The sequence below is a fragment of the Rhea americana genome, unplaced genomic scaffold, assembly GCF_003343005.1.
Source record: "Rhea americana isolate MKP2758 unplaced genomic scaffold, rheAme1 scaffold_411, whole genome shotgun sequence".
Lineage (NCBI taxonomy): Eukaryota > Metazoa > Chordata > Aves > Rheiformes > Rheidae > Rhea > Rhea americana.
The window spans coordinates 163,502-189,715 of NW_028186548.1; the positions used below are offsets into that span (position 1 = coordinate 163,502).

General features: G+C 42.5%; 1 protein-coding gene across 4 annotated transcripts; it reads left to right on the forward strand.

Moving 5' to 3' along the window:
• The first annotated feature begins 17 nt into the window (after positions 1-17).
• Positions 18-25,694, forward strand: MAP3K14 (mitogen-activated protein kinase kinase kinase 14). 4 transcript variants are annotated; one of them, XM_085314796.1, is made up of 16 exons: positions 18-159; positions 7,279-7,551; positions 8,102-8,171; positions 10,293-10,503; positions 10,625-11,233; positions 12,274-12,411; positions 14,555-14,684; positions 15,438-15,569; positions 16,004-16,108; positions 16,556-16,719; positions 17,132-17,282; positions 17,739-18,092; positions 19,269-19,375; positions 20,591-20,735; positions 21,194-21,294; positions 22,232-25,694. In XM_085314796.1, exons 2-16 carry the CDS (start codon positions 7,299-7,301, stop codon positions 22,394-22,396), a joined length of 2,835 nt encoding a protein of 944 aa, XP_085170922.1. In that variant the 5' UTR covers positions 18-159; positions 7,279-7,298; the 3' UTR covers positions 22,397-25,694. The 4 variants fall into 4 exon arrangements, with proteins under 4 accessions (XP_085170922.1, XP_085170923.1, XP_085170926.1 ...); XM_085314797.1 differs by lacking the exon at positions 18-159 and adding an exon at positions 171-263; XM_085314800.1 differs by lacking the exon at positions 18-159 and adding an exon at positions 272-357.
• Positions 25,695-26,214: the final 520 nt, after the last annotated feature.

The following is a 26,214-nucleotide window of genomic DNA, read 5'->3' on the forward strand; positions in this document are numbered from 1 at the left end:
ACAGTTCGCAGGGAGCCGCGAACCGAACCGGATTAAACCGGAGCGGAATAGACCGCAGCGGCCGGGCCCGAGCGGCCCCCGCGGAAGCGCCGTGACCAGCGGCGACCGTTGGGGCGGCCGGAGCCCCTCGGAGCCGTCCCCGAGATCACCGGCCCGGAGGTAGCGGGAACCCGCCGGGCTGCTGCTTTCTCCGCCGCGTGCGCTAGGGCCGTCGCCGGAGAGCAGCGGGCCGCTCGCTCGGCCGCTTGCTCTCTTAAMCTTAGGTGCGATTTCTCCGCTAGGAAGCGAACTTTCCTTTTTGCCTGTTGAATTAGCTAATTTCCTGCCTGCCGTGCCTGTCTTGGGGCGCTCGGCGAGGTAAGAGGTTCCGATGCCCCCGTTGCCGCTTTGATTGGGTGTCGCTAGGTGCAGTTTTTCGAAGCGATTCCTGACTSTGGAGAGGGGACGATGAGGCAGGCTTGAGATCAGTTAATCAAAATATACAACTGAATAAGATCTGAAGTTCAGTTAAACTGTCTGTTTACTCACCTCTCATATCTAGCCGTAGCACTTCTCTTTGACACAAGCCTTTTTTCTGGCAAAAGGGTAAAATACTTCTCTGCTGATTAATAAGTTGCTGCTGTGGTTGATCTCAGATGCTTCCTGTCGACTTAATCGGTTACATTAGAAACATGTGTTCAGGGCTTTGCACATGTAAGAAGCAGCAATCTGAAACTAGCATCCATAAACAACTTTTAAATTTCTTTTTAAAACAGCTTTCTGAGCTCTTTTATGAGTAATAACTTGCACCTTCTTAGCTGTGGCAATAGTGATGAGAGTGAGTGAATCAGGCTTTCAAATATGTGTCTGTAGTGTGCTGCTTTATTGCATTTTAACTAAGTTAAAATCTATTATTGGCACAGCCACTAGATTCCCTTGGAATGAGTCATTTGCTATTAACCATTAAATTTTAACTGTTATGAGAGACTGGGTCTTTGAATAGTACGCTGTGAAGAAGCAAACAAACAAAAATCGCAAGGATTTGCGGGACCTGATCCAATGTCACTGGAGTTAATGAACTTTGAAGGAAGAATTGGGATAAATAGTGGCACTGTTAAATGAGATGGCAGAGTGGAGCTTTTGCAAGAGTGATGTGGTCACTAATTTCTACTCAAAAGGAAAGGAAGCAAATGTGACCGTGTTATCTCTTTAGCCTTCCTCCTGCAACTTTTGAAGTCATTGGCAAGTCTCAGTTAGATTTGCTGGCAGAGACAGAAGGAGAAAAGTTGGGAAGACAGAAAATCTTCTGAGTTCCAARAAGAGCAGCTGACCCTGAGTAAAAGAGACCTGGATTAGGGAAAGGTCTGGAGATGCTGTGGAAGGGACATCAAGGGGATGCACTGGGGGACCAAAAAGGAGGAAGGAGTAAGAGGCCTAGGCACGGGGGACAAATCTGTGGGAAACCTGCCTTTGTTAATCACAGTTTAGTATCATTAACTCGCTAGGCCTCGAAGAAAAAGGAACGCAACTTATCTAAAACATAGTTCTTAGATGCCGCAATTAAAATGGGAGTTTCATGTAATATTGCTCAGAATGGACAAAGAAACTTGTCATTTTTCTTCACGTTTCTAGTATGAAAATGTAATAACTGAGTTTGCAAGATGGRGGATGAATTAAGCTTACGTAGAAATGCTCTTATCCATACCGAATTTAACAGAGCTTCTGTTTTTGTCTAGCATTTCAACATTACAGCTTTCTTGTAGCCTTATGTGGCCTTTTGATGAGTGTGAACTGAAAATCTCAAGCCACACACCAATGTATGATAATAATTGGTGGAGGCTTGGTCCTGTCTACCTGGGCAGAATTGATTCTAATGTGTGTTTGCGGTTATTGTCGGAAGTTGTCCATTTAAGTGCTTCTGTACCATCCTGCTATAATTGAGGAAATAGTTTCACTCCACAAAGGGTCTTAAAAGTCAGGATGTTGTTAAGCTGTGTCCTCAAAGCTTATGTATAAACAGCTAAGTCGGATCTGAAAACAAATGTTTGTCAGACTGGAGGTTGTTAATACGTTGTGTAATACTTGTTCGCAGAGCAGTTTGGAAAAATTAGCTGCWGTGAATGAATTGAGATGCGGTGATGTTTATAAACTTTGGGTAARCGGTTTTATTCATATCCTCACTCAACAACATGAAAAGAATTGTGAAGGGGTGAGTTGTACCCAAGTTAGTACTTGAGGAAATTAAGATAGATGTGTTTAGGCACTTTTGGAAATGCTGCTGATGGTTAAAACCAATCAAATATTTTCATTCAGAGTTTGTAACCAGTTTGCTGCAATATATTAGTGTCGGGTAACTAAAAGGATAGTTGCGGCTTATTATCCTGATATTTATAGTAAGCAACATAAATGGCTGAAACTGGATTTTGAAGTATTTACTGTTAATCCACTTTAAAGAATAGGTTTATGTGTTTATTATCATTTCTAACAAAGCTTACTCATGAACATAATACTGATAGTGAAAACCTTCAAACTGTGAGTTCTGGGGTGGTTTAGGTAGAAGCAACTGGTGATGTTCAGGTAAACCGTAGTATCTRACAGTATGTGAGAGGCCAAGAGGAACCAGACAAGACTGTATGGATGCCCAATTACATAGGTAACAGTGTTAAAACAAGAGAGGTGAAGGTTGTGCACATTCTTGAATGATAACTGGTGATCTGACTCACCARTATTATAATCAGTCAGGCTCTCTATTTATTTTTATTGTGGAACTCTGAGATACTTGGTTTTCTCCTAAACTTAAAATGGCATTAAATGTGTTTTAAGGTAGGGCTGTGTATTGTGTACTACAACTTTTTTTAATCGCTTCTGAGGCAAATTGAAACTTCTCTCGTGCTGACTGTACTGAGCTTGTTTAAATAACAACCCCAAGTCCCAAACATGCGACAATAATATGCCTTAAATTGATACGGCTGAAAACGGAACCTTCTTAATTTCAGTTCCATCTGAAACGTGGGCAGGCAGGGAAGATCATCTATAGTATCAAAGCAGAAAAAGACAAAGATGAGAATTCAGGAACAAATGAAGTGCCTAGGGTTTGAAAGAGTTCTGCAAATATTTCTATTCCTCAGGCACCAGACTAGATCTTTAGTATAATTTATTTTACAAATATTCCCCTCCCCCCCCAGTGAAATGTGTGTTCTTGATAAGGCTTTGGACAAATGTGATGTCTTTACTGTGATTTATTTATTTATTTATTTATTTATTTTTAGCCAGTACTCAAAATGGATACTTTTGACACTTTCTCAAATACCTATGGACAGAGTACAACTGTTAGAAACTGGAGGTCCCGAAAGGCTTAGCGTATGTTCATTTTTTGAATTGATATTCCCTGCTACAGTGATGGACAAATTCCTGGTCTTCCCTGCTGTTTTGTTTATGCAGTGATCAGTAAAGCAACATTGCTAAAATTCTGCTTGTATGTTCGAATAAATGAATAGCAGCTGCAAAAGAGAAGGCTAGCCTCAGTTAATGCATTGTTCAGAAAACTCTTTTCTATAAGGAAGTGGGAAACCTCACTGAGACAACATGATTTCTTTTTTTTTTTTTTTTTTCAATGAAAATGTCAATCTGAAACTGCTACTGAACATTAGCACTCAAACTAGGAGAAGAAATCTGCATGCTTTGAAGTCGATATATGAAGTCTTATGCTTATTTTAAAGCTCTTACTCAAGTCTTTTTTTCTTTTTAATCAAAACTACAAGGCTGTTTCACAAAATGTGGACTAAAATTCTCCAAAAAGCACTTGGCAAGGGAGATTTGACCCAGGTAGACTGAGCAGGATTGCATACTGTGATGTTCTGCAGAGTGCTTTAGCTGTGGAGAGGTATTTGCCTTACTTCATCTACCTTTGAGTCTCTCTGTGTACAAAGTAACTTCATATAACAAAGAAATGTTGGTTGAAGGTCCCTGCTACGAATAACTTCCAGCGGATGCAGCCAGTATGAGATGGAAGATCTGCAGAAGGTGAACCTTGACTTGTTTAAAGAAGGGTAGGAGAGGGAGGGGATTTTCAAAGGAGCAGTAAACATTGGTATTTCTTATCTCAGGAAAGTTTGAGTGTCTCCTTAATTCTGACTCCCTACAAGTCTCAGATGGCCTTATGTGTGATAGGTTTTCACAGGAGCGCAGACATTATTTGAGGAAGGAGTTGCCACTGCCATCAGCTAGCGTCTCCACAACGCAAGTGATACTGTGGATGGCTTTCGTTCTGTAAAAACGTACTTTCTTTTTTACAGCAGCGAGAGCTAACATTTAACTAGATGTGAGTGTAAGATCGTAGTGAAGATAAGGTGCAAGAAGTTTTTAACACTGGTGTAGCTAGCAAAAGCCCTTTGTGGGCTAGGGATATAGTGTTTGCTTTTACCTACTGCATCATTACGTGACTTTCCCTTCGTTCAGTGGGTGTACACGTGGGTTTGTTATTTTCAAGGAAGGAAGAAAATCAGGAATATTGAAAACAAGAATTACAGTTGAATCTGAATGACTTGATCAAGGGAAAGGAAGGTTTAAAAATCTAGTTTTGGAGCAGTTTTGGATAAGAAACAATGACTCCCCGGATCCATAACTTGTGGCTCCTAATGTTACCTTTATAACCTATGTCTGTCCATGGAAACACACTCATCCTGGTGGCAAGTAAATAGGCAACCAAAACCACTACTCCAGCATGCCTCGTATTGGGTAAATTCTGTTCTTACGGATCTTGCCATGGAACCTCGGATATCCATGTTGTGCTTCCTTTTATTTAAAGCTTTATCAGAAATGGCTACATGCAAGGCCTGGGCTGAGTGCCTATATGCAAATTAATGGGACTTAGGCATGCTTTGCACCTCTCCAGATCACCCCCCTCCCCAAAGGGTGTAGAGATGAGTCTGGCCTGTTCAGTTTTGAATATTGGCTTCAAGAGAAGTTACAGCTCAATAATTATTTGAAAGTTCTGTTTTTTAAAAATCACGACTTCTCCCAAATTCACTTTGTTCGGCGTACAATAAAATAGTTGGGTTTTTGATTCCTCYACAAACCTGAAAATTATGTGGCAGCAGTTAGTCTGTGTTGGGCTGTAGTCTCTGTGCCTCGTTAGACCCGAGTCACCCATTAAGCTCTCTGCACGCTGACTGCTGTGCACAGGGCTAGAGGACATCGCTTACAGTATCTCTTTCTTATTTTTCTTCATTTGGCCAGTGAAGTAAATACKTTGTTGTCTTTAATCTCAGTAATATTTCCGTGTTACTCTTTTCCATTTCAGAGGGAGACAGGGACTTGTGATTTTGCTTCTCCCYTCCCTCTGTTGTCTTTTAACTAATTTGTAGAATTCTGTATTTTTGGAGATGGGAATGGCTTTGCCCTGCAGACCTTGAAGGTGAGGAGAAGGCAAGGAGAGACAGAGTTAATGCAAATCAGGAGAGAGTGAGTATAAAAATAGCTCTGAACTTGTCAGTTTGGTCACTGGTGGCTTGGGTTAGTCATCTGGCAGGCTGTCTTTCTGCTGCTCCCAGGGATTATTTTACAGCACTGAGATTTGACATAATTTCTGGAGAGAAGAGGGAGAGGGACTGCTGTAAGGAGTGGGATACTGTCATCGGCACTTCTTTCTCACAGCAGCTGTTCTGTGTTTCGCCACTGAATGTGCTCATTGTTGACTTCTCTTGTATACCTGCCAGGTTGTTAGGTGACTCATTGCAAATCACACCAAGGTTCATGCACTTGGCTCCCAACGGTTCCTTCCCTTTTCCTTGGTGGCCCTTTAGGCRCCGAGCACCCACTCGTCGGTGCCCGTTTTGTAGCTTTCCCGATTGAGCTTTGTGTTGCTGGGAGCCTGTTCGGAATAAATGGCTCGCTGCCCCAGAAAAGCAAATGAAAAAGGAGAAAAAGCAAATYCCTGCTGCAGATTCAAACTGATGAGCTTCAAGGGGCATGCTCCTGTAATAGTTATGTTAACTTGTTTTTAGTGGCTTCCATTCAAACAGTGTGTCGCTCTTCCTATTGGGTCTGTGATGTTTAACACTGGTACATGTTTGTTAAGGTTTTGAATTTTCATGGCTTGTTTAATGATGGAAATGTTTGTTTTAAGATTTTGCACTTGAACTGTGAAAGGACTGTGGAACAAGGAAATGACCCTACAGCTAAGGGGTGATAAAGCATATTCTGGTTTAAAAGAAAACAACCATGTTCTGACTTTTTCAGAATCCAGCRTAGGGGGGATAGGAGCAAAACCAAAGCCTGATTTCCTGTGGTTTTGTGTTCAGTGTGTTTGTAGGGAACTCTTAACTCTACACGTTCCTGATACCCCACGATATACGCTTAACCTGCCCCCAAGTGTCTTGCTTCCAGGCTTCCTTATGCTTCTCCCTTTCCACCCTTGGCTCTCTTCCACCTTTCTCCGTGTTGCCAATTGGCTGAGATTTGGCATGTGCTGGGACTTGCCTGGAGCTACATTTACACTAACTGGTCAGCTAGAGCCTGGGCTGATTGACTYGCCAGCTGCTGCCAAGCAGAGGGGAGAGGAGCTGAGTTCTGCCTGCCTCTTCTTCCAGCACCATCGCGGTCCTCTATCCAACATCAGCTTGCATTAACCTGATACACYGTAAGAGTGCTACTTTCATCAGGCTTGTTTCTGGTTGACTGAGGATTTCAAAAGTTATTGGCAATTAAGGCAAAGAAAGRGTGTGAGGGAGGAGATGTGTATGGGCAGGTGGATTGCTGAGCCCTGTTTCATTGGAAGGAAAAATGAGAAGCGGATTTGAGGGTGATTGAGTACAAGGGGTAAAATGATTAGCAGCGTTTTGTGCTATAAGGGCACAATGTATTTTCTCCTAGGTGCAAAGRGGACATGCAGAGGTCAGATCTGATCTCTCACGTCTCCTCTTTTTTGTGAATATTCTTTCTGTTTAATGATATAAGATTTCCCTCTTCTATATTGTTTCATTGATTGTATTTAAGTTAAGAGAATATAACAAGAAATACATTTTGCTTTGAAACCTAAATAATCTCATATTTTTAGCACCGAGAATAATGTTGATTGTTCATGTCTTCCGTGGTACAAGTCAGGAATGGTGAGCTGGCAGTCCTGGCTTCATTTTCAGCTCCTTGCTCAGAGGTTGAGTAGGACCTTGATTTAGTTTAAATTATTTTGTATCTGATACCTTCAGCTGTCTCCTGTTTCTCATGAACTTGAAGCCACTTCTGACTGTGAAGTTAAATATTGTAACAAATGTTTTGCTTTTGTTTTTTGTTCTTACTCAGTGACTCTCTGAACCTGTGAAATGGCAGTGATGGGAATTACATGCCAAGGAGCTCCTGATCCAAATATCAAGCACAAGAAGGAGCTCACRGCTACAAAGGGGCTGAATGAGACAGTGAGTGAAAAGCAAAGCAGTGTTTGCAAAGTAGAAGATTCAAAGAAAGTTGCCTTTCATAGTCCTTGGAAAATCCTGAATGATGTAATCACCAAAGGAACAGCAAAAGAAGAAACAGAAGGAGGCTCTGCCTCAATTTCTATTATTGCCCAAGCAGAATGTAAGTAGCAGGGCAGTTTGCTCTTCATTGAGAAAAAGGAATGTGTAATGTGGTGTGAGATTTCACTCGCTTTGCGCTCCTCGAGAGCTGAGCTGAATTCTATTTGTAATTCCAAGTGGGGTGGAATTGGTGACACATCCCAGTCTCTATTTAGGCAGTTCATGAAATCTCTTAATAATGTGACAGCATCTACTGAATAAAGTAGAAATAACAAACCAGCATAYGGCCATTGCACCTAGTTTTGTTGGCTAGAAATGTGTCCCACTGGATCATCTATTTTTGGTTCACTGCCAAAAGGTGTTTTAAAAAAATAGCTGTTTGGTGGGAAGGAGCTTGAGGCATCAGGAGATCACAATGCTGGGAAGCTATTAAATGCTGGGGGAGAAAGAATATGCCACTGTTGATGTAGCATGACTGTGTGTAGTGATTTATGTGTCTGGATCGTTGCTTGATTTAGCAAGATGGTGGAGGTGTTTCTTAGTCCAGCTGTTACTGGCAGATGCTTTACATAATATTCAAGATGTGTAATGATCCTATTTTCTTCACACAGGTGAAAACAGTCAAGAGTTCAGCCCTACTTTATCAGAGAGGTCCTTCATCGCTCATAGTAAGCGTTACAGGTGAGARGTCTCTTAACATGAATACTCACCTTCACTGTTTCTTGTTGACTTGTTTCAAATCATGCTGGCTCTGTGTGTATACAACCTTTTTTTCCAGAACTCCTCCTCTTTGGAGTAGCTTTTCCTAAGTGTATGTCTTTTCCCCAAGCATCTTCCGCAAAACCTGCAGTCCTGTCTAACATGCTCTAGGTGACCCTTCTTGAGCAGGAGGGTTGGACTAGATGGTCTCCAGAGGTCCCTTCCAACCTCAACCRTTCTGTGGTTCTGTAAAACCTTTTTGTATTAGGAGGAAATACAAGCACATACCACTCAAAACACCTTTATTTGTCTCATTATCAATGCCTTCTAGTTTATTGACCCTTGTAATCTGCCCATCTATTKGGGTTGGCAGACTTGTTTCAAAATGAAGGCCAAGAGTTCTTTTCACGTGGGGTTCATGGGCCTGAAGTAGAAAGATCCAAGGAGCAGATTTTGGTCTTTTCTAACTGAACTATGGTGCCACTTTCAAAACCTTGTAACACCATCCTCTTTGAGAAGCTGTGTGGGAAACTTGGGCTTGCTGCTAGAAGTAGTGGCAGAAAAGGGAACTACTATTTTTTTTGAAAGCAGCAGTTGGAGGATAAATAAGGTGGGATGGAGAGAAGAACCTTTGCTTAATAACAGCATCAGAAACAGACAGAAATAGCAAGAGTTTTGAAGAGAAACTGAAAGAGATAAAGGGGAAGCAAAAGCTGCAATAAAAAACTGGACCTCTGGGACTTGCTTGTCTGAAGMCATCTGAATGAACAATGAGCATCTTCCTCTTTGGTATATGCCCAATAAACTTCCARCATTCCCTGAAGTGGGTAACAGGGATATAGAATAAGGTGCTTCCTGGTCTGTGGYAGCTTTCAAGACACTGAATCTGGCCTTGTGAATATATGTTTGACATTACCCACTTAAGGGGCAGGTTTAGCTCAGTTGGGTAGAGCGTGGTGCTGCTAATGCCARGGTCGTGGGTTCAGTCCCCATATGGGGCTATGCTGAGGGCTGGACTAGATGATCTCCAGAGGTCCCTTCCAACCTTATGGTTCTATGATTGTCCCRTGAATCAGCTGAAGAAAAGCAGAGTAGGCCAGTTCTTAGGGAATTTGTGTAAGTGCATGTYGGGTATGTATTCGGGGTCCAGACGGTATGGTAATACCCGCAGAATTCAGAGCTCTGCTTATTGGATCTGGTAAGCATTTAACGGTGCACCGAAACAACAGAAAATGATGGTGGAGGCTGAGCTGGCTGTGGACTGTATCACTGTTCAATAAAGGCAGATGATTATATTGCATAGATCAACAGAACAATTACGATTTCTTCATTTGAAGATCAAATTTCCTGTTTCCTCTTACAACCTGATTACAAAAACTCAACTGTTATGATTAGTATTGAATAACTGCAAGCAAATATTCTTCTTTAGAGATTATCTATTTGCGTAGGCCCTCACATATTGTTCTGGCCAGTGCTGCTTTGTATATGTATGCCTTCCTAGAAAAGGTATTGTAACATTATAATAATTGAGCTCTAYGTGCCAGAAAATTTTGGCTGTTTGAAGCTGTTTCCTTTCAGTGCCCTTAGTCACCCTTTTTCTTTGGTGCAAAGCTTGGTCGTCTTTCAAATAGAGAAGATGTTTATATTATGAGTGCTTTTATTATTTTCAACAAAATTTTAAAATAGATTGCATTTATATTTAATCTCTGTATTCACTAGAAATCATAGACATATACTGTCTCAAAGCAACCTGGAAGCATACAGTGCTTTTCACTGTCTACTCTGCCCCCTAGTCTTGCTGTTACTTGAAGAATTTGCGARTGCTGGATATGTTAATACCTTTTTTTCCCTTTTTTCTTTTTTTCTTTTCCCCYTCCTATGTATTTCTCTCTTACAATGCCGGCTGTGGTGCTGTGCTTTGGAGTCAAAGTTCTAATTGCTGCATATTAGAAGGCAAGAAGTTATCTTRTAGTTCTGTATTTTAAAGTCTCGGAAGACATTATTGCTAATTCTCGTTCCTTTCCTGTTGGTAATGATTGTTAATTGAAGGTATGCTTTTACCACCAGATTTAAGAAACTTCATACTCTTTTGGTTTTCAATAGCCGGTCAGACAGTCTTGATCAAATCCCTAACAATGTGGCCCATGCAACGGAGGGGAAGATGGCACCTACCTGTTGGAGAGGGAGGCATCGTGGTAAAAACAGAAAGAAACGTCATAAGAAAAGATCCAAGCTGAAAATACAAACAGTGGCTGCTGGCAGACGTAGCCCCAGAACTCCAGAACAAGAAAGCTGCACCCCAATTCCAGTCCAGGTGAGGAWCCTTAGATCCTTCTTTTGTATTATTGGGTCCCCTGCAAACTCCTACAATTCTTGGTTGAATTTTGGGTGGCTATATTGAGGTTCCTGCTCAGTTGCTTTGTTTTGTTTTCTAGGAGGATGAAACGCACCAAAGTACTCTCTACAGAAACAATTTCTGGGTTTCAGAACTTGGCAAGGATTTGGTCTATGATCCACTGCTGTTTGAGAAACCTGGGAAAGTTCTGTCCGCAGGCAAACTCCATTCACCAAGGAGCCAGTACAAAACAGAACTGCACAAGCTGATTAGCCCTGTTCAGTGCCTTAATCATGTTTGGAAACGGCACTATCAGAGGGACAGTGTTCCACAGCCTGAAACGCTTCATCCTTTTCCATACAACATCATACCTCCTCATTTCCCACCTCTGGACAGTCCTCTCCATGCCATGAAACTTAATGCTCTGGGAACATACTTCCATGGTGCTTTCAACTATCAAGATAGTGAGCATCACTTATCTGGCCTAAACTTAGAATGCAGTTTCCCCAGATGCGTCAACCAGTCCATGAAAACCAGTTCGGACAAGATTTCTGTGGAAGAATACTTGGTAGACGCCTTGAAGGGGAGCGTGAGTCTCGGTGAACCGCAAAATTTAGCCAGCCTAGCCAAAACGTGGAGAGGAGGCGGTCTGGACCTGAAGGAACAATTCCAAGAAGCAGATGAAAATGAAGGCGTGCTACTTAATGAGGTGATCTGGCCTTACACCCTGGTGTTGTGGTAGGCAGAGTTTCTCTTGGGTTTCAGGAGAGAGAATCCACATCCCCGTTCTGGCTTCTGCAGCAGGACTGCCTTTTCTGAATGGTTCTTAATGATATGGCTGGAGCCCAAGAGTTAGAGATGTGKCTTTGTTTTTAGAAGGGTATAAAACCTTGTCTTAGAAACTGGTGGCTCCAGTTGGTTTACTCATTCACAAAATATGCATAGCTTATTTAAAAATTTATGAGAATTGTTTCTGTTTGCAGTCTTCCAAAATGCCTTCTCTGTTTGTCTTTGAAAGAATCCAGTCTATTCAGTAAACAGGCTGTAATATTTTATTGTCTATTACATGACCTGGACTGTGACACAAATAGAAAAAAGGTACCTGTGAGATGTAGATCATGAGGGTGCGAAGAACATGTCTGCTGCCTCTGCCAGTATAGCAACAACTTACCTGTTAACCCTTGACAAAGGCCGGAGTTCAGCACAGCAGATGCATGTAAATCTTAACAGGCACAATTAATCTCTCCTAACTTCAGCTCTTTGCCAGCATCCCTAAACTCCTCTTCACTGGAATCAGTGACAAATTGGTATTGTCACTGGAGTTCAGGATGTGACTTATCTTCCTGAATACATCCACAATGAGACCCAAGGCACAATTCTTCTCTTATCTACTGACTGCGAAAAGGATTTTGTTCACACGTGCAGATCTACATTTAGTTGGATGGATCTTGTTTTGTTTTGTAGGATTTGATTTCCTAATAATACCCTCCATATGAAAGGAGTAGTCTGGAGCTCCAAAGCTGTCCAAACATAAGCTGCCCTTCTTTAGGACAAAGGGATGCACTTGTTTAGATCAACTAGTGCCTGCAGAAATCTAGCAGGTCCTCTCGTATCCTTGCACCTCAAGCCAGTGACACTGGGAGAGGCTGTGGTACCACTGTGCTTTTTCTGAAAATTTTAGCCTCTATCTCTGGAGCTTGACATGTATGTTTTGCTTATTTCATCTCGTTTTCTGATTTTAACCTCCAGAAACTAAAGCCAGTCGATTATGAGTACCGAGAAGAGGTTCACTGGACCAAGTGTCACGGTTCTTTGGGCATTGGCTCTTTTGGAGAAGTATACAAAATAGAGGACAAGCAGACAGGATTTCAGTGTGCTGCCAAAAAGGTAATCTATATGTGAGAAATCAGGGGGATTGTCTGATACAAGACGGCAGAAATAGTTTTATCGTTCCAGAGTATAGTGCTGCTTTGGTTATGTTCAGGGCAAATTTTAAGGTGATGTCGTGAAGAGAATAAGCAGATAGAGAACCTGTGTGTGCAGTGGGTCTGCCTTAGAAGTCAGAAATAGGTTCATTTGACCTTCAAAGCATGCTATAAGGCATTTTGCTTTTCTGTGCTGAGACAGGCTAAAAGAGTAGAGATTTGAAAAAGATTTTAAGTGCATTCTTAGTGACTAGTGGTGGGGAAAAGCGCCTGGAGTTTTTATCTAACTATTCTCATGTTAAAACGCATCCGATGTAAGTGGTGAMGTTGCAAGTGTTTCTCTGTTGAAAAATGGGTAAAGTAGGGAAAAGATAAGGTGATGAGTAAAAACACAAAAAGGAGAGAGTTTTCTTCTGTTCAGTGAGTGTCATAGATGATACTGGCACATTGTAACGAGGTGATTCTGTTACAGATTCAGCAAGGGTATGTATTTCTCCAGAAGCTGGCATAATAATCCATTGTTCAGCCAGATACGTCATCGTCATACGATGCATGTAGACTATAACTTGAATGAAGGTATTTATTTGTAGGCAGCCATGGGAGGCCTTAGAGGTGGAGGTAGAGTGATAACGGAAGTAGATGATGAGAATGTAAACTATTCTGTTTGAACTTAACACTTGAATAGTTTCATCACCTCTGTAAAACTGATAAGTTTCTCACATTAATAGAAGACTTTGAAAAGTGTGTGGGAAGTGTTTGAATGAAAATGTTATATGCAAAAAGAATTGGAAGTTGTGTTTTTTCAATTAAAAATGTTCACTTTTTCTTGTTTACATTACTCTCAACTTGATGCATTGCCTAATGGAAAGATGTAAGTAGCAAGACCAAGCCTTTTTTTTTTTTTTTTTAACCATTTCATTTGTGAGTCGTATAGAAGAGAAAATGTTTTAAACATATAGAAAGTTATTTCTTATTCTGCATCCTCACATTTTAGATGTAGAGCTTTGTGGTACCATGACAATCTTGTTTTCTAACAGTATGAAACTACTCAAGTTTATTATTCTTTGTGGCAGTACACCATCTTGGGATAAATAGCTGTTAATAGTGGGATTTTCAGGAAGAAGGGATGGGATAAGCTGAGAGAAGGTAGATGCGAGGTTAGGAGAAGCGTTAGTCTTTCAAAACAGCAGTTAATTTTTTTCCTAGTTCCTAGAGGATTTCAAAGGATGCTTCTGTAGATAAGAAATGTGTTTTCTCAGGTCACGCTTTGAACCAGTGAGTCCTAATGTGCAAGCTGAACACTTAAACTAATCATAGTATTTCATTTTACATCAGTAACTGTCTGGAATTACTGCTGTCCGCCCTTATTAGAAGGGGACTACCTGACCTTCTTTCACCATACTTGGTGTTGTAAGCACCTGCCCTCCAAATTCTTGAGATTAAAGCAAACTAGCTCTAGCTGGATTGCTGACAGTGAAGAAACATGATACATCCTTTTCCCACCAGAATCTTAATGACTCATGTTTTCCTTCTGGTCTTTAGCAAATTCTTATTTTATTTTGTTTGGCCAAACTTAGTGAATAGAGTCTTTCTTAAGCCATTTTTCTGTGCAGCCTGACAGCCACCTAAAAAGGTGATAGTGTAGATCACTGCCTGTGGTCACATCTCATATTCCCTCCTGTTACGGGAGTTGTGTGTTTCCAAGTACTGCTCTGTCCCTGAGCTTTTTCCTTTCACATCTCGTGAAAGCAGAATGCTTAAGTTGTCAGTAATATCCTCTTAACTGAGACAGAAATTATCTTGGAAAGATTTTTTTTTTTAAAAAAAGAGAATCGCCTATACTGTGCTGTAAGCCAGATATATTGGAACCTGGCATCTTTTTTGATCAACTGGCACTTAACTTAGACTGAGGATTAGTGTTTCCCTTCTTCTTTGCTCAATCTGAGTGTTCCCGTTTACTGCTGTACCCAATTATTTGTCGTAATAGAGGTTATCCTTGGGCCTCTGATGCTAGACTGTGCAGGACGCTGACCTAATTACTGGGGAGGGAATGATCTATCAAAATTTGCCAACATTTGTTCAGTGCTGCATCTTTGTTTCTCTAGGTACAAGTTGAACACTTCCGTGCAGAGGAGTTAACAACATGTGCTGCAATAACAAGTCCTAAAGTTGTCCCCTTGTACGGAGCTGTGAAGGAAGGGCCTTGGGTGACTATCTTCATGAAGCTGATGGAGGGTGAGAAAGGAGCAATCACAATGGAAGCACCATTGTAATTGTCAAATGCATTGGACGTTGATCTCCTCTTCCTCTTGCCCCAGTTTTAAATCTTTTAAGTCTTTGCTGTATCCAGACTGTTCCTAGAGTTAAWTCCTGAGTGGGTTGGAGTAGGTATGTATTATACCCACTGATGTGTAGAAATGATCTTTTCTGAGGAGAGCAATTTCTCCCCTTTTCCCTCACCCCAGTTTGGACAGCAGTTGCAAATTCTAAAGCACATAGTTGGTACTGGTTTTTGCTATCATGATGTAGTGACATGTTTATATGGTACTCATAATGCACGTTGTACTGTAACAAGGAATACTGTGTAAGAAAATCTGGAAGCATCCATTGCCTGAGGCTTCTTTTCCCAGCCAGGACCATGGAAAGCGCAGCCTTTGAAGGATCGGCTGCTGACCGGTAGAGTCCAAAAGTAGTTGATCTGATCACAGAGAAGTTGCTTTTGATACAAAGCAAGACTGTTAAACAGATGCTAAGCAAAAAGCTGCGTGAAAGAGGCTGGTTTCCACAGACAGTAAGAAGTCTGGGAATAAAAAGAAGGAACAGACCTATGCATGGAAGATACGGACTGCCAGACCTGGCAGTTCTTGCTGCTTCTTTGAAAAAAAAAAAAAAATGAGAACTGTTGATATTGTTGAGAAGTTTTTAACAGATAGACTAACATGAACTCTCTGGATTCTCTTCTAATGTGAACTCTGGATTTTCTTCTAGGTGGCTCACTGGGTCAAYTAATTAAACAGAGTGGCTGCCTGCCGGAGGATAGAGCTCTTAGTTATCTGGGGCAGGCTTTAGAGGGGTTGGAGTATCTTCATGCTCAAAACATTCTTCATGGAGATGTAAAAGGTAGGATGCTACTTAACATATATTGTTCTTTTTTCCCTTTCTCTTCTTGCTTGGAGATTAAGAGTTAGGAAGTGGCAAATAGATTATTTACTAGATTTTCCACTCTGCAATTCAGACTGGAGCCTAACTTCATTTTAAACAGCTGAGCATCTACTTGTAACCTCTTTCTGTCTGTCATCCAGTGGGTCTGGCAGACTGTTTGCCCAGTATACCTCTCCCCTGGGATAAAGGAATCTCTAGAGCAGGTAACTGGTAGTTCACAAGTCAAGATAGTTATACCTGTGTACTTGCTGAAGCCAGTGATGCTCAATAAGATTAATRTATCTTAGTTTGGGTTCAACAAAGATTGTAACTGTGTGGGCTTTGGATTTCTTTTCCCTATGAGTGACTACAATACAAAGGACACTGACTGATTTAAAACCTCTCCTTGACAGCGGACAATGTGCTCTTGTCTGATGATGGAAGCAGGGCTCTTCTCTGTGACTTTGGTCATTCTGCTCACCTTCATCCAGATGGCTTGGGAAAGTGCTTGATCACAGGTAGGATTTATCTGCTATGGTTCGAAAGAACCGCCATACTGACTTGTTGGGGKTTTTTTTAGCATTTACGTATGGCTTATTTGCAAGCAGCTGTGTTTCYAGACTTAAGTTGCTCATAGTGTTGAATTTTGTGATGCTACTGCGATGTATTCTACTGCCAGCTAAAATTAATTTAGGGTTGGAAGTTGGTACTTAYATCTCAGTCCAGAAGGTGGTTGTTTTCTGTAAAACTAAGTCAGCATGCTATATTCAGTGTTTTGTCCTCACAAGAAACCGCGTCCAAACTTCTGAGATGAGACAGGAGCATGTGGTGCTACTTTTGGGGGTTAAGTTGACTTGTATGTCACTTTTCCTGAAAAGATACTTAGGCTTCCTAGCTGTTGCAGTGGAACAATTCTCTATTTTACATGCAATGATTTTCATTTGAATTTGCAATTGTGATCTTAGGGAACTATGTACCTGGCACAGAGACTCACATGGCTCCAGAAGTGGTCATGGGAAAGCGCTGCGACTCTAAAGTGGATGTCTGGAGCAGCTGCTGTATGATGCTGCACATGCTCAACGGGTGCCACCCGTGGACCCAGTATTACAATCATCCTCTCTGTCTAAAGGTAAGTGACCTAGAATATCTTGAGTAAAAGGCACTTAATCTGGTAAAATCTCATTTTTACTTAGCCAGACAGCAGTCACTTCAAGAAGGTTCTCTGAGAGCCCGTTGGGCATCCAAGATGACCCAAATCTTGCTTTGGGAGCTAATCATTTCTGACTCCCCATGAACTGCTGTGTGTTATGCAGACTAGGGCTTTTTTTTCCCCCCTCCCCTCCTTGTCTTGCTCATGACTTGAGTGTGTCTTTGTAGCCATTTAGCTTTAATAAAATTACTGCTCAGGTGTTTCTGTACCTAACAGATGTCTCATTTAATGCCATGATTTCGGTTGGAAACTCTCACGATGGGAAGAACCTTTCTGAAAACAAATGAAGTCTCTCTGCTTTAATCTCTTTCACTTCCTGTTTGTTGCACAGATAGCTAAAGAGCCACCTCCTCTGAGGGAAATTCCGCCCTCTTGCAACCCTCTCACTGCTGAGATTATTAAAATGGGCCTGGAGAAAGAGCCTGTTCAGAGAGCATCTGCGTCTGAACTGAAAACTAAGACCACAGTTGCACTTGAAGAAGGTAAAAATGTCCTACCTTTAAAGCTGTTTACCTGCACTGGTAAAGCGGACAGTTGCCAGCTATGTCCAAGTAGTCTTGTGGAGACTATTGATGTGTCTAAGGTGTATACCATGGCCTGGGCTCATGATGAGTTGAAATGTCTGCTGCATCTGGTCTAGATGTCTAAAGATTTACGTTCAGCAAAATTGAAAAAAAAATGAGATTCATTTTATCCTTGACTGTAACTCATATTTGTGGTCAAAGTCTGCCTCTGTCACTCTCCAAAATTTATTTCAGCTTAATTTTACTGAAAGGCTCTATAGCGTAACAGAAAGTTGAGACATGGTCTGTCTTTTTCTTTTGAAGACCTGGCATTTTACAGCAAGATACAGTTCAGAAACTCACATTTATTGCCAAACATGACTTTTGCATGTTTTTTTCTATACAATAAATCTTGTCTTCTTTCTGTTGTTGCAGTGGGAGGTGTGACAAGCCCCTGGAAAGGCGAATACAGGGAGCCTAGACATCTAGCTTTGAGCGAAGAAAACCATCAACAGACCTCTCTGTCCCCCACAATGAGCCCAGTTTCTGAGATTGATTCTGACCCAAAATTGGCAGTTAAAGTTTCTTGTGCAAGCCCAGACCTACCACCACCATCTCTGGAGCAAACAGAGGAGGTTGAGGGAACCCCTTGGAACCTGTGCAAGGAGTTATCTGGGATCTGGGATCCTCCACCTCTCTCTTCTTTGGCTCCTCTGCCCCTAAAGAGCTGCAGCCACGTGGAGAGAGCAACAACCATTTCAGAACAAGAGCTTCAGCAGCTGGAAATAGGTGAGCAACATGCTATGTAAGGAATTCAGCTTTTCACTTGAAAATATAAAAATACAGCTGCTTTCTTTTGGCCTCTTGACAGTTTTTTCTGGGTTTTGTCCTTGGATGTTATTTTGTTYGTAGTTCCTCTCTTGTTACACAAGTTGCTCATCCTTCCTTGAAATTACCAAAACTAGTAGTTCTTAGGCAATTAAATATGCCACAAAGGTAGTGGTCAGGATTTTTTCCAGTACTGCTCTTTTAAAGCAGTAGGGTGAACCCATGTTAGAGACATGGGAACCTCCCAAGTACCTGCCAGCCTCAGAGCCTAACAACTCAGATACGTACTTGTGTGCACCCTATAAAGATTGTCTGAAATTCGTGCTTCGTATGAAGTTTGGAATACTTCCGATCCAATTCTTTTAATATAGAGATAAGCCTATCAGATAGGAGATGTCAAACAAAGCAGTGAAGTTAAGACCAGTCTGCAATTGTTTTGTTGCGAGCATTGGAAAACCTGTGTCCACCAACTGAAGAATCGGATTACCGGCAGCTGTGAAAGTTCAGTGTGAAAACTAATAAAGTTCTAGTCCAGTTCCTCTCCCTCAGAACAGCTCATCCTTTCATTTCTTTATCCTGTATTTTCTTGTCTTCATAAATGAATTGAAAAACTTCAGCCTAGGAAAAAGTTGTCTTGAACTGTTGCCACAGAATTGAGGAATGATCAATAGTGTTTTAGAGGTTGCTGGGGTCTCACTTTCTTTTGAAGCAGCTTTGAACTTTCATTAGCCTTGTCAGGTCCTCATATTCTCCGTGCAGGTTACTCCGGGAGTTGAATAGTTAAGTTTATCTTTTTCCTGGATATGATGCAGATGGATCTAGAGTGAAGACTGATAGGTGGCGTAATAGGCAAGAAATGGGAACTTCTGGGTGTTTGTCCTGTCTCTGAGTTGCTGCATGTCATTGCACAAATCATCTGTTGTTTTTTGGCTCAGTTTCCCTATTTTCACAATGGCAGCAATAGCCTTTACTCACCAGAGGAATTGTGTGTCAGGCACTTTACAGACACTAATGTCAATGTTGATCAGATAGTGCTGCAAAAGCTTTGGGTATTAATTGCAGTAACTGACATTAGAGCAGGAAGGCATGAAAGGAATCACCACAAATGTCTGTCTTCTCTCTCCTCTTTGCTTGTAGAACTGTTCTTGAACAGCCTGTCACAGCCTTACTCACTGGAAGAGCAAGAACAAATGCTTTCCTGTCTCAGTATCGACAGCCCTTTTGTGTCGGATGCCAGTGAAAAGGTGAATATAAACAGATGCTAGCCTTATTGTTGTGGGTTTGGAGGGGTGGCAGGGTAACTGCCTCTGGGAAACTGGCAGCTGTGAACACTGGATATCTGGAGCCTCTTGGGTCTGTTGTTGCTTTTTGATGCCCTGTTTGCTGGAAAGTACTGTGGAAAGTACTTTTTTTGCTTGACAATGGGATATTTAGGATTTTGGTTGTTCTTGTTTAACATCCAACATGAATCCACTTCCTCCAGTTGCTCTCATGTGCCGTGTTCTCACGGTAAACGTCAAGCATGTGGATCTGAAAACCTCACGGCCTTGACCGTGTCCATGCAGAAGCAAGGATCTGAAGGAACAATGATGAGYGTAGGATCTGCACTGAGTTGGACCTAGTGCCTGTGTAACAGAGGAACCTCTTCTGGCAATGGCTGCTAAAGGGATGCTTAGGAAAAGAGCATAAGAATAGGGCAGAACAACACTGATTCTCCTCTTGGACATTCTCTATCAGCCTRTGGATCTATCCTCTGTGAATTTGTTTTATACCTTTCATACTTACGACCTAACAGTTTGTTTCTTACATACTAAGTTTAATTTTGTTTGCCTTAACCTTGGTGTTTATAAGCTAGACAATACCAATGAGAAATAGCTGATAGACCTTGTTGAATGAGGAAAGGCCATAATTTGATTGTAAACCTTCAGTCATTGTTTTGGAAGATGCAGAGTGTTAAATTGTGTAATCTGCTTCTTACGGGAGACATTTCATATAGTGATCATCTTTATTTCCTATTTCTGTTCCTCTTCTCAACCTTGTAATGCTTCTGGGGCTCTTGGATAGTGTAGGCTTTCCCAAGTAGTACAGCTGTTTAGAGTCCCTGGTTTTTATGGACAGTTAACTGTTTTTTTCCTGTGTGTGTTCCTTGTCACTTGCTGACAGCAGAATTTTATCTACTGCTTTATTCTCCTGCCACTCAGTATGATGAAACCCTCTTTTTTCCCCTTCAACTCTTCAGTCAATTCTTGATTTGACTATTGAAAATAACTTCTGCAAACTCTCATGAAATTATTCATCCCCTTTTAATAGATGGCAAGTAAAAGTTGAATAACTTGAGTCCCATCCTAGATCCCTGTGGATTTCTACTCTTTTCTTCCTGGGGTCAGTTTCCCATTTATTATCTCATGCAAGTTCATTCTCTTTAGGAGCCTTTGACAAATTTGTGCTTACTTCTGCAGAACTCCCTGAAGGCTTCTCATAGCTTGAGGGACACCATGAGCTCTGGGATTCATTCCTGGAACAGCCAGACAGATGGGCAGAGTTTCAGTTGGAACAACCTGCTGAATCGCAGTCGACACACGGACACTCCCAGCTATTTCAATGGTGAGTCTGTCTTTCAAAGGATTGGCTAAATGGTCAGGTACAGCTTTCTCAAGAAAAGGAGGGGCTGGGATGTGGAATCTTGGAGCTCCTCCCCTTCGATTGCTTTGTCGGGTACAGACAAAGTGCTAGAAGCACTTGGCCTGTCGAGACGCCGAGTCTGCCCTAGTTTTCTTGTGCAGAAGATCCTTTATAACCATAAACTTCTACAGAGGAGTCTTAAGGGCATGTTTTGCTAATCAATATGTCTGTTCAGCTGCTTTCTGGCTAAATCCAGCTCTGCTCTGTGAGTCATTGTTGTCTTCAGCAAGCCTCCATGCTAGGCCAACAAATTCGTACATGAAATGCTTGATGACAAAAAACATTCTGATGTGTGTGTCTTGCTAGGCAATTTTTCTGTGTGGGACTGTGAAGCCATTCTGCTTACAACAGAAATTAATGACTTCTCTTGCACATTTCAGGAGTAAAAATCCAGATTCAGTTGCTAAGTGGAGAAAATCTACACATCAGGGATTTCCACAGAACAAAGGTGGGAGACATTGCCACTGGGATAAGCAGCCAGGTGAGACACAAAGCTGAGAGCTGTTTGATTATTGTACWTTGTCCAGGAAGAAATTTCTTCCATAATGCAACCTCATAATGCCTTAAAAACAGTGAATGATTCCATTCAGAGGCACGATAACCCATTTAGTAACTTGCCTTCAGTACTTTTGTCATGAGTGTAATACCAGAAGATATTTTCTGAATCACGATCCAGTCGGTGCCTGTTGTCAGAGGGACCATAGATGTTGTGCTCAAGCTTAAAAATTACAGGTGCTTCAGCTTAAAAACCCTTCTCTTTGACTAGGGAAACAGATTCTTTCCCCTGTCCCTAAAGAAAAGTGAATCATATTATGACTTTTCCTCTAGAGCAGTAGTACCAGCAAAAGAACACTGGTTTAGGCTGTGGTGCTTCTGACTTGTTAGGCTGGAGGAGATGTTGGCAGACTCCAGTGAATCTCACTGTGGGCTTCTCTGGCAGTTCCTCAAAGAAACTATCAGTGTTTGTGATAGTTTCTTTGAGATGTTGTGATAGTAATGTGACTATAAAATGTGGTGATCCTCTCTAAATAAAGAGGTTGCAGAAGTCCAGAATGTGTTTATTGGGGTTGCTTCTCTTTGCCATATATTGTTCTCTTGGAGGTCACAGAGCAAACTATCAGTAGCCCACAGAGAAATGCGCAGTGCCCAAGCACAGCCAGTGCAGCTGAAGAACCACCAGTGATGGCCAAAACCTTGGTGAGGCAGTTCAGCAGCAGGGTGAATGCTAGCTAGTCCAGTTTCTGAGATATTTTCTTATCAGAGAAAGTTTGCATGTCTCCGCCAAGCACAAACCTCTCTCCTGGAGCTTTTCATGGGTTGGGAGCTGTTTGCCATCAGGGTATTTGCTGGTGGGATGTTCTGTTATGTGCTGAAGGAGACTTGAGGTGCCACTCAGGTCTGTTTGTTCTGCTTCACAGATACCGGTCCCTGCTTTCAGCCTGGTGACCAAAGAAGGCCAGCCCGTCCACTATGACATGGAGGTCCCAGACTCTGGTATTGAGTTGCAATGCACCCTTGCCCCTGACTGCAGCGTTAGCTGGATGTGGAGAGTCAAGCATGGGCAACTGGAGAACAGGCCATGAAGCTATTTTTGCTTTGGAGGTTTTCACCTTGTTGAAATAAGGAATTGCAAAAGCTTCCAGCCACCTCTGCCATCAAGCACCGTGTGCAGTTGCTGGTGTTTTGTGCTGAAGTAGGATAGCAGTTCAGCAGCTCACTGCTCTAGGGCCTCACTTGTTGTCTGTCCTGATCCAGTTCCAAGACATGTCCTGAGCTCTGATGTTCCCCAGAACAATGGGAATTGTATGTTTGGGGTTTGAGTGYTAGATTGAGCTTGAAAATGGTGGGTAGAAATCCCTGCTTTGCAGAGGACTACAATTGTGCTTTGCAGGAGAGTACAGGGATTGGATGGGAACACTTGTTGCTCAGCCTCTGAAGTGAAGCCAGTAGTGACCGGACTTGATAGAAGAAGGAGGCTGAGTGTCTTTAGCGTAGCTATAGTTGTTTGTGCCGAAGGGAGCTGGCTCATTTCCTTCTTGGTGGAGGAAGGCTTTGGGTAGTATCATCTCTACCTCCAGCCTTTTGCATGGGGAAAATTGAAAGCAAGAACTGGCTAGGTTCTTGGTTTCACCTCCCATCCTTCCCGGCAGATGCTTCCATCTTGAATCAGAAAAGAACTTTGTTCCAAGAAAGAACTTTGCTTGCAGCTCTCATCTTCATATCTCCTCCCTGAATTAGGAGCTGACACATCCTTCTTTGGTGTTGCTACCAAAAGAGGGAGTAGAACGATCTAGCAGGAAAGGTAAGAGGATTGTATTCCTTAGTGGGTAGAGCAGGAGGATTGTATTCCTTCGTTCTGTTTCCACTGCTGCTGCTGACTTGCAGCGACTTCACTTGAGTTGTCCCATCTGTTCAGCTCCCCCTGGAGGGAGAAAGAACGGTGGCTCTAAAAGCTTAGGCAAGGTCTGAGTTTTGCTGCCTCATTTAAAGAAAAAAAAAACAAAACAAAACAAAAACAAAACCTCGCTCCCAGCTATTAGTCGAGCCAGCCATCSTGCCTCCCTGCTGGAGATTATTGCCCTGCAGCAGGCTTGGCAAGAGGGAACGTGCCTGTGGCTCAGGTGCCCCAGTTCTGCGTGTGTTTTAACTCGACCTGTCTTCGGCAGCACTGACAGACTGGCACCAGGCTTTGTACTCCTCCCTCTGTGTCAAAATGTGTTAAAGGAGGGGTATGGACAGCTGGGGCCATAATGCTTTAAGCTTTTGTGAATTTTACACTGGTTTTAGCACTTTTTTTTTTTTTTTTAACTTAGTTCGGAACATACTGAAATTGTGTGGGTCAACTCCAGACAGGCAAGTGTTGCTAGCCCTCCTATAACCCAGAACAAAACCAGAGGAGCCATAAGCTTTGAATGTACTTGTGCAGCACTGCAGTAAGTCCTTGCRCATCCGGAAATCAGTGTGACAGTCACTTGACAGCGTGCTGCAGCTTTTCCAGAAAGCTGCAAGTACAGCAGCCACTGAGCAGGAGCTATTTACGTCCAGGATGAACTGAGAAATGGCTCCCAAGAAGCAAGATGGGGTCCTGCTGGATCCACGCTGGTCCTGGGTGGCACAAAGAGGCAGGAATGTTTGCAGCTTTCTCGAGTGAAGTTCAGCTACAAAATAGCTGGAAAAAAAATGTACTCTGTGCCTCCCATTTTGAGGACTCGAGTTTGCTAAGCGACTGATGTTCTTTCCCTTTGGTTTCCAGAACATTGACTGTTTCTTGATATCCTAGGCAGTGGCATCCATAATCAGAAAATTGAAGTTGGGATGCAAGAAAAAAAGAGGAACTCTTGAAGAAAACTGTCACCACTGTGTAGTTTTTATAGCACTTTTTGTTCTAAAGCACTTAATACGTTGTCCAAAATAGGAACCTAATTATAGCTGAAATGCAGCCACATTAAGGCTCTTTTTTGTAAACAGTTAACACGTTACACACATCTCTTCCAGTAAGGAGTTGAAGGAGGGGGAAGAGGCAGGTTGGTGCAATCTCTTTTCTTCGGGTGCCGTAAAGCAGACAGAATCTTCAGCTCTGGAGTAGAAGGCATCGAAACACCTCTCTGGAGCTCCTGAACTGATGGTTAGTGCAGCGACCGAACGTCCTGCGCCTAGCGCCTTCCTAGGCTTCCTCTGAAGAAGAGGAGGAGAAAAACTTGTTGATTGTTCTTAAGAAAACGGTGGCGTAATAGCAATGTGTCAGTATGAAAGAACGGTCTGTTCCCCGCCCAAAGGCTGCCGCTCGTGGCTTTCACTGTTGCCTCTAAAATGCTTCACTGTGCAGGTGAGACACCGCTGACCTTGCGGTATCTCGGTTTTTGACTTCCACGACGGTCTCCACCCCAACGGTGTTTGCCTCAAGTTCTGCCGAGCAGGAGGGCAGCAGGCAGCGGCCCTCTGTTTGCAGGACTTCAGAGCCTTACTCTTCATTTATAGCATTAACACTAGTCTCTAGCCACCCACACGAATGGCTAAAAGGTGGTAAATCCTTGTGAATCCAGAATGTCCGTGGTGGGTAGATGGAGGTGCTTCTGTTTTCCGGGGCTCCCACGCCAGCATTAGCCGGTATCTCCATCCTGCTTGTTTCGTCCAAAAACCTCAGTTGTATTTTGCTGTCCCCTCAAACGAGAAAGTGAGGCTGCAGATTTACATGTAACCATCGTTTACATGAGGGTCAGACAAACAGGCTGTGGTGGCAGCTGTCCCTGTATTAGATGGGAAAGATGCTTTAACTGATACCACAAACCACTGGTGCTTTCTTACTGTCCTGAGATGTGGTTCTGCTCTCAGAAGCATCTCCAGGGTCTTATTTTTTGTTTTGTTTTGGTTTTTTTCTGTCTATCAGCTTGGGATCGCATTGACTCTCTCCCCTTGCCAGGACAGTTTCCTGTTGATTTGGCCAGTCATTTTTGCTGTAACGGGCAAAAAACCCTCCAGCTTTCAGATAAAGGCTGGCTGTGCAATACTGACAGAAGAGAAAGTCAAGGAAGCTTTTTATTATTCACATTAAAATTTCATTGAAACTGTGTGTAATAGCATAATTAGTCTTTAGGACAGAACCACAGCTCAGGGTAGAGAGGATAAATAGCAGTAAAAGTGACAATATAGATGGCTCTGGTCATATAGCTCCTCCCTAAAGTCTTTGGGAAAATCGAATCGCTGTTGGCAAAGCGACACGAAGCTGATGATCTCTTTGGGGTCGGCAGTACTGGTGGGGGGGAAGGCAACGGAATGGCTAGCTTGTGTTGAACAAATGACACTTTATAAAGCTGTGATTTCTTGAAATTAACATTTCAACTTGTATTTTCACAGAAAAAAAATAAAAGTGGAGGAAAAAAATATTTTTTCTTCATTCTTATTGCTGGTAGTTTGATATGTTGTCCCCGAAAGACCAGGAAAATGGTGCTGAATGTAGCGTTCTTCGAGGAGGGGAAGCCTAGTTTGATTCAACTCTGCTATATGGTGCCGTAGCCTTTTGGGGGCGAGGAGAAGTCAGCTGTGGGCGTGAAGAGACGGCAGTACCTTCAACAGCTCCGAGCACAGGATTTGTTAAACGTGTTGGCATCCCTCTCTGATCTCCAGCAGAGCTTGTCCCTCTTCCTCCTCCCGTCCCTGCCCTGCTTCCTGTGGGTATGCTTGGGTCTGTGCTTAAGCTCCGTGGTMGTTTCAGTGGGGACACGAGACCGCCGCCGCCAGCTGGAGACAGCGGGCTGAGTTGCAGAAATCTTACCTCTGTCTTACCCGAATTTGCAGAAATCGGAGTTTACGGTGGTTCTTTACGCTGTATCGCAACTGTAGTTTTATCAGCGAACCGATACGTCCCCGGCTCCCAGCTGTTCTCGGTCCGTGTCTCCTGCAC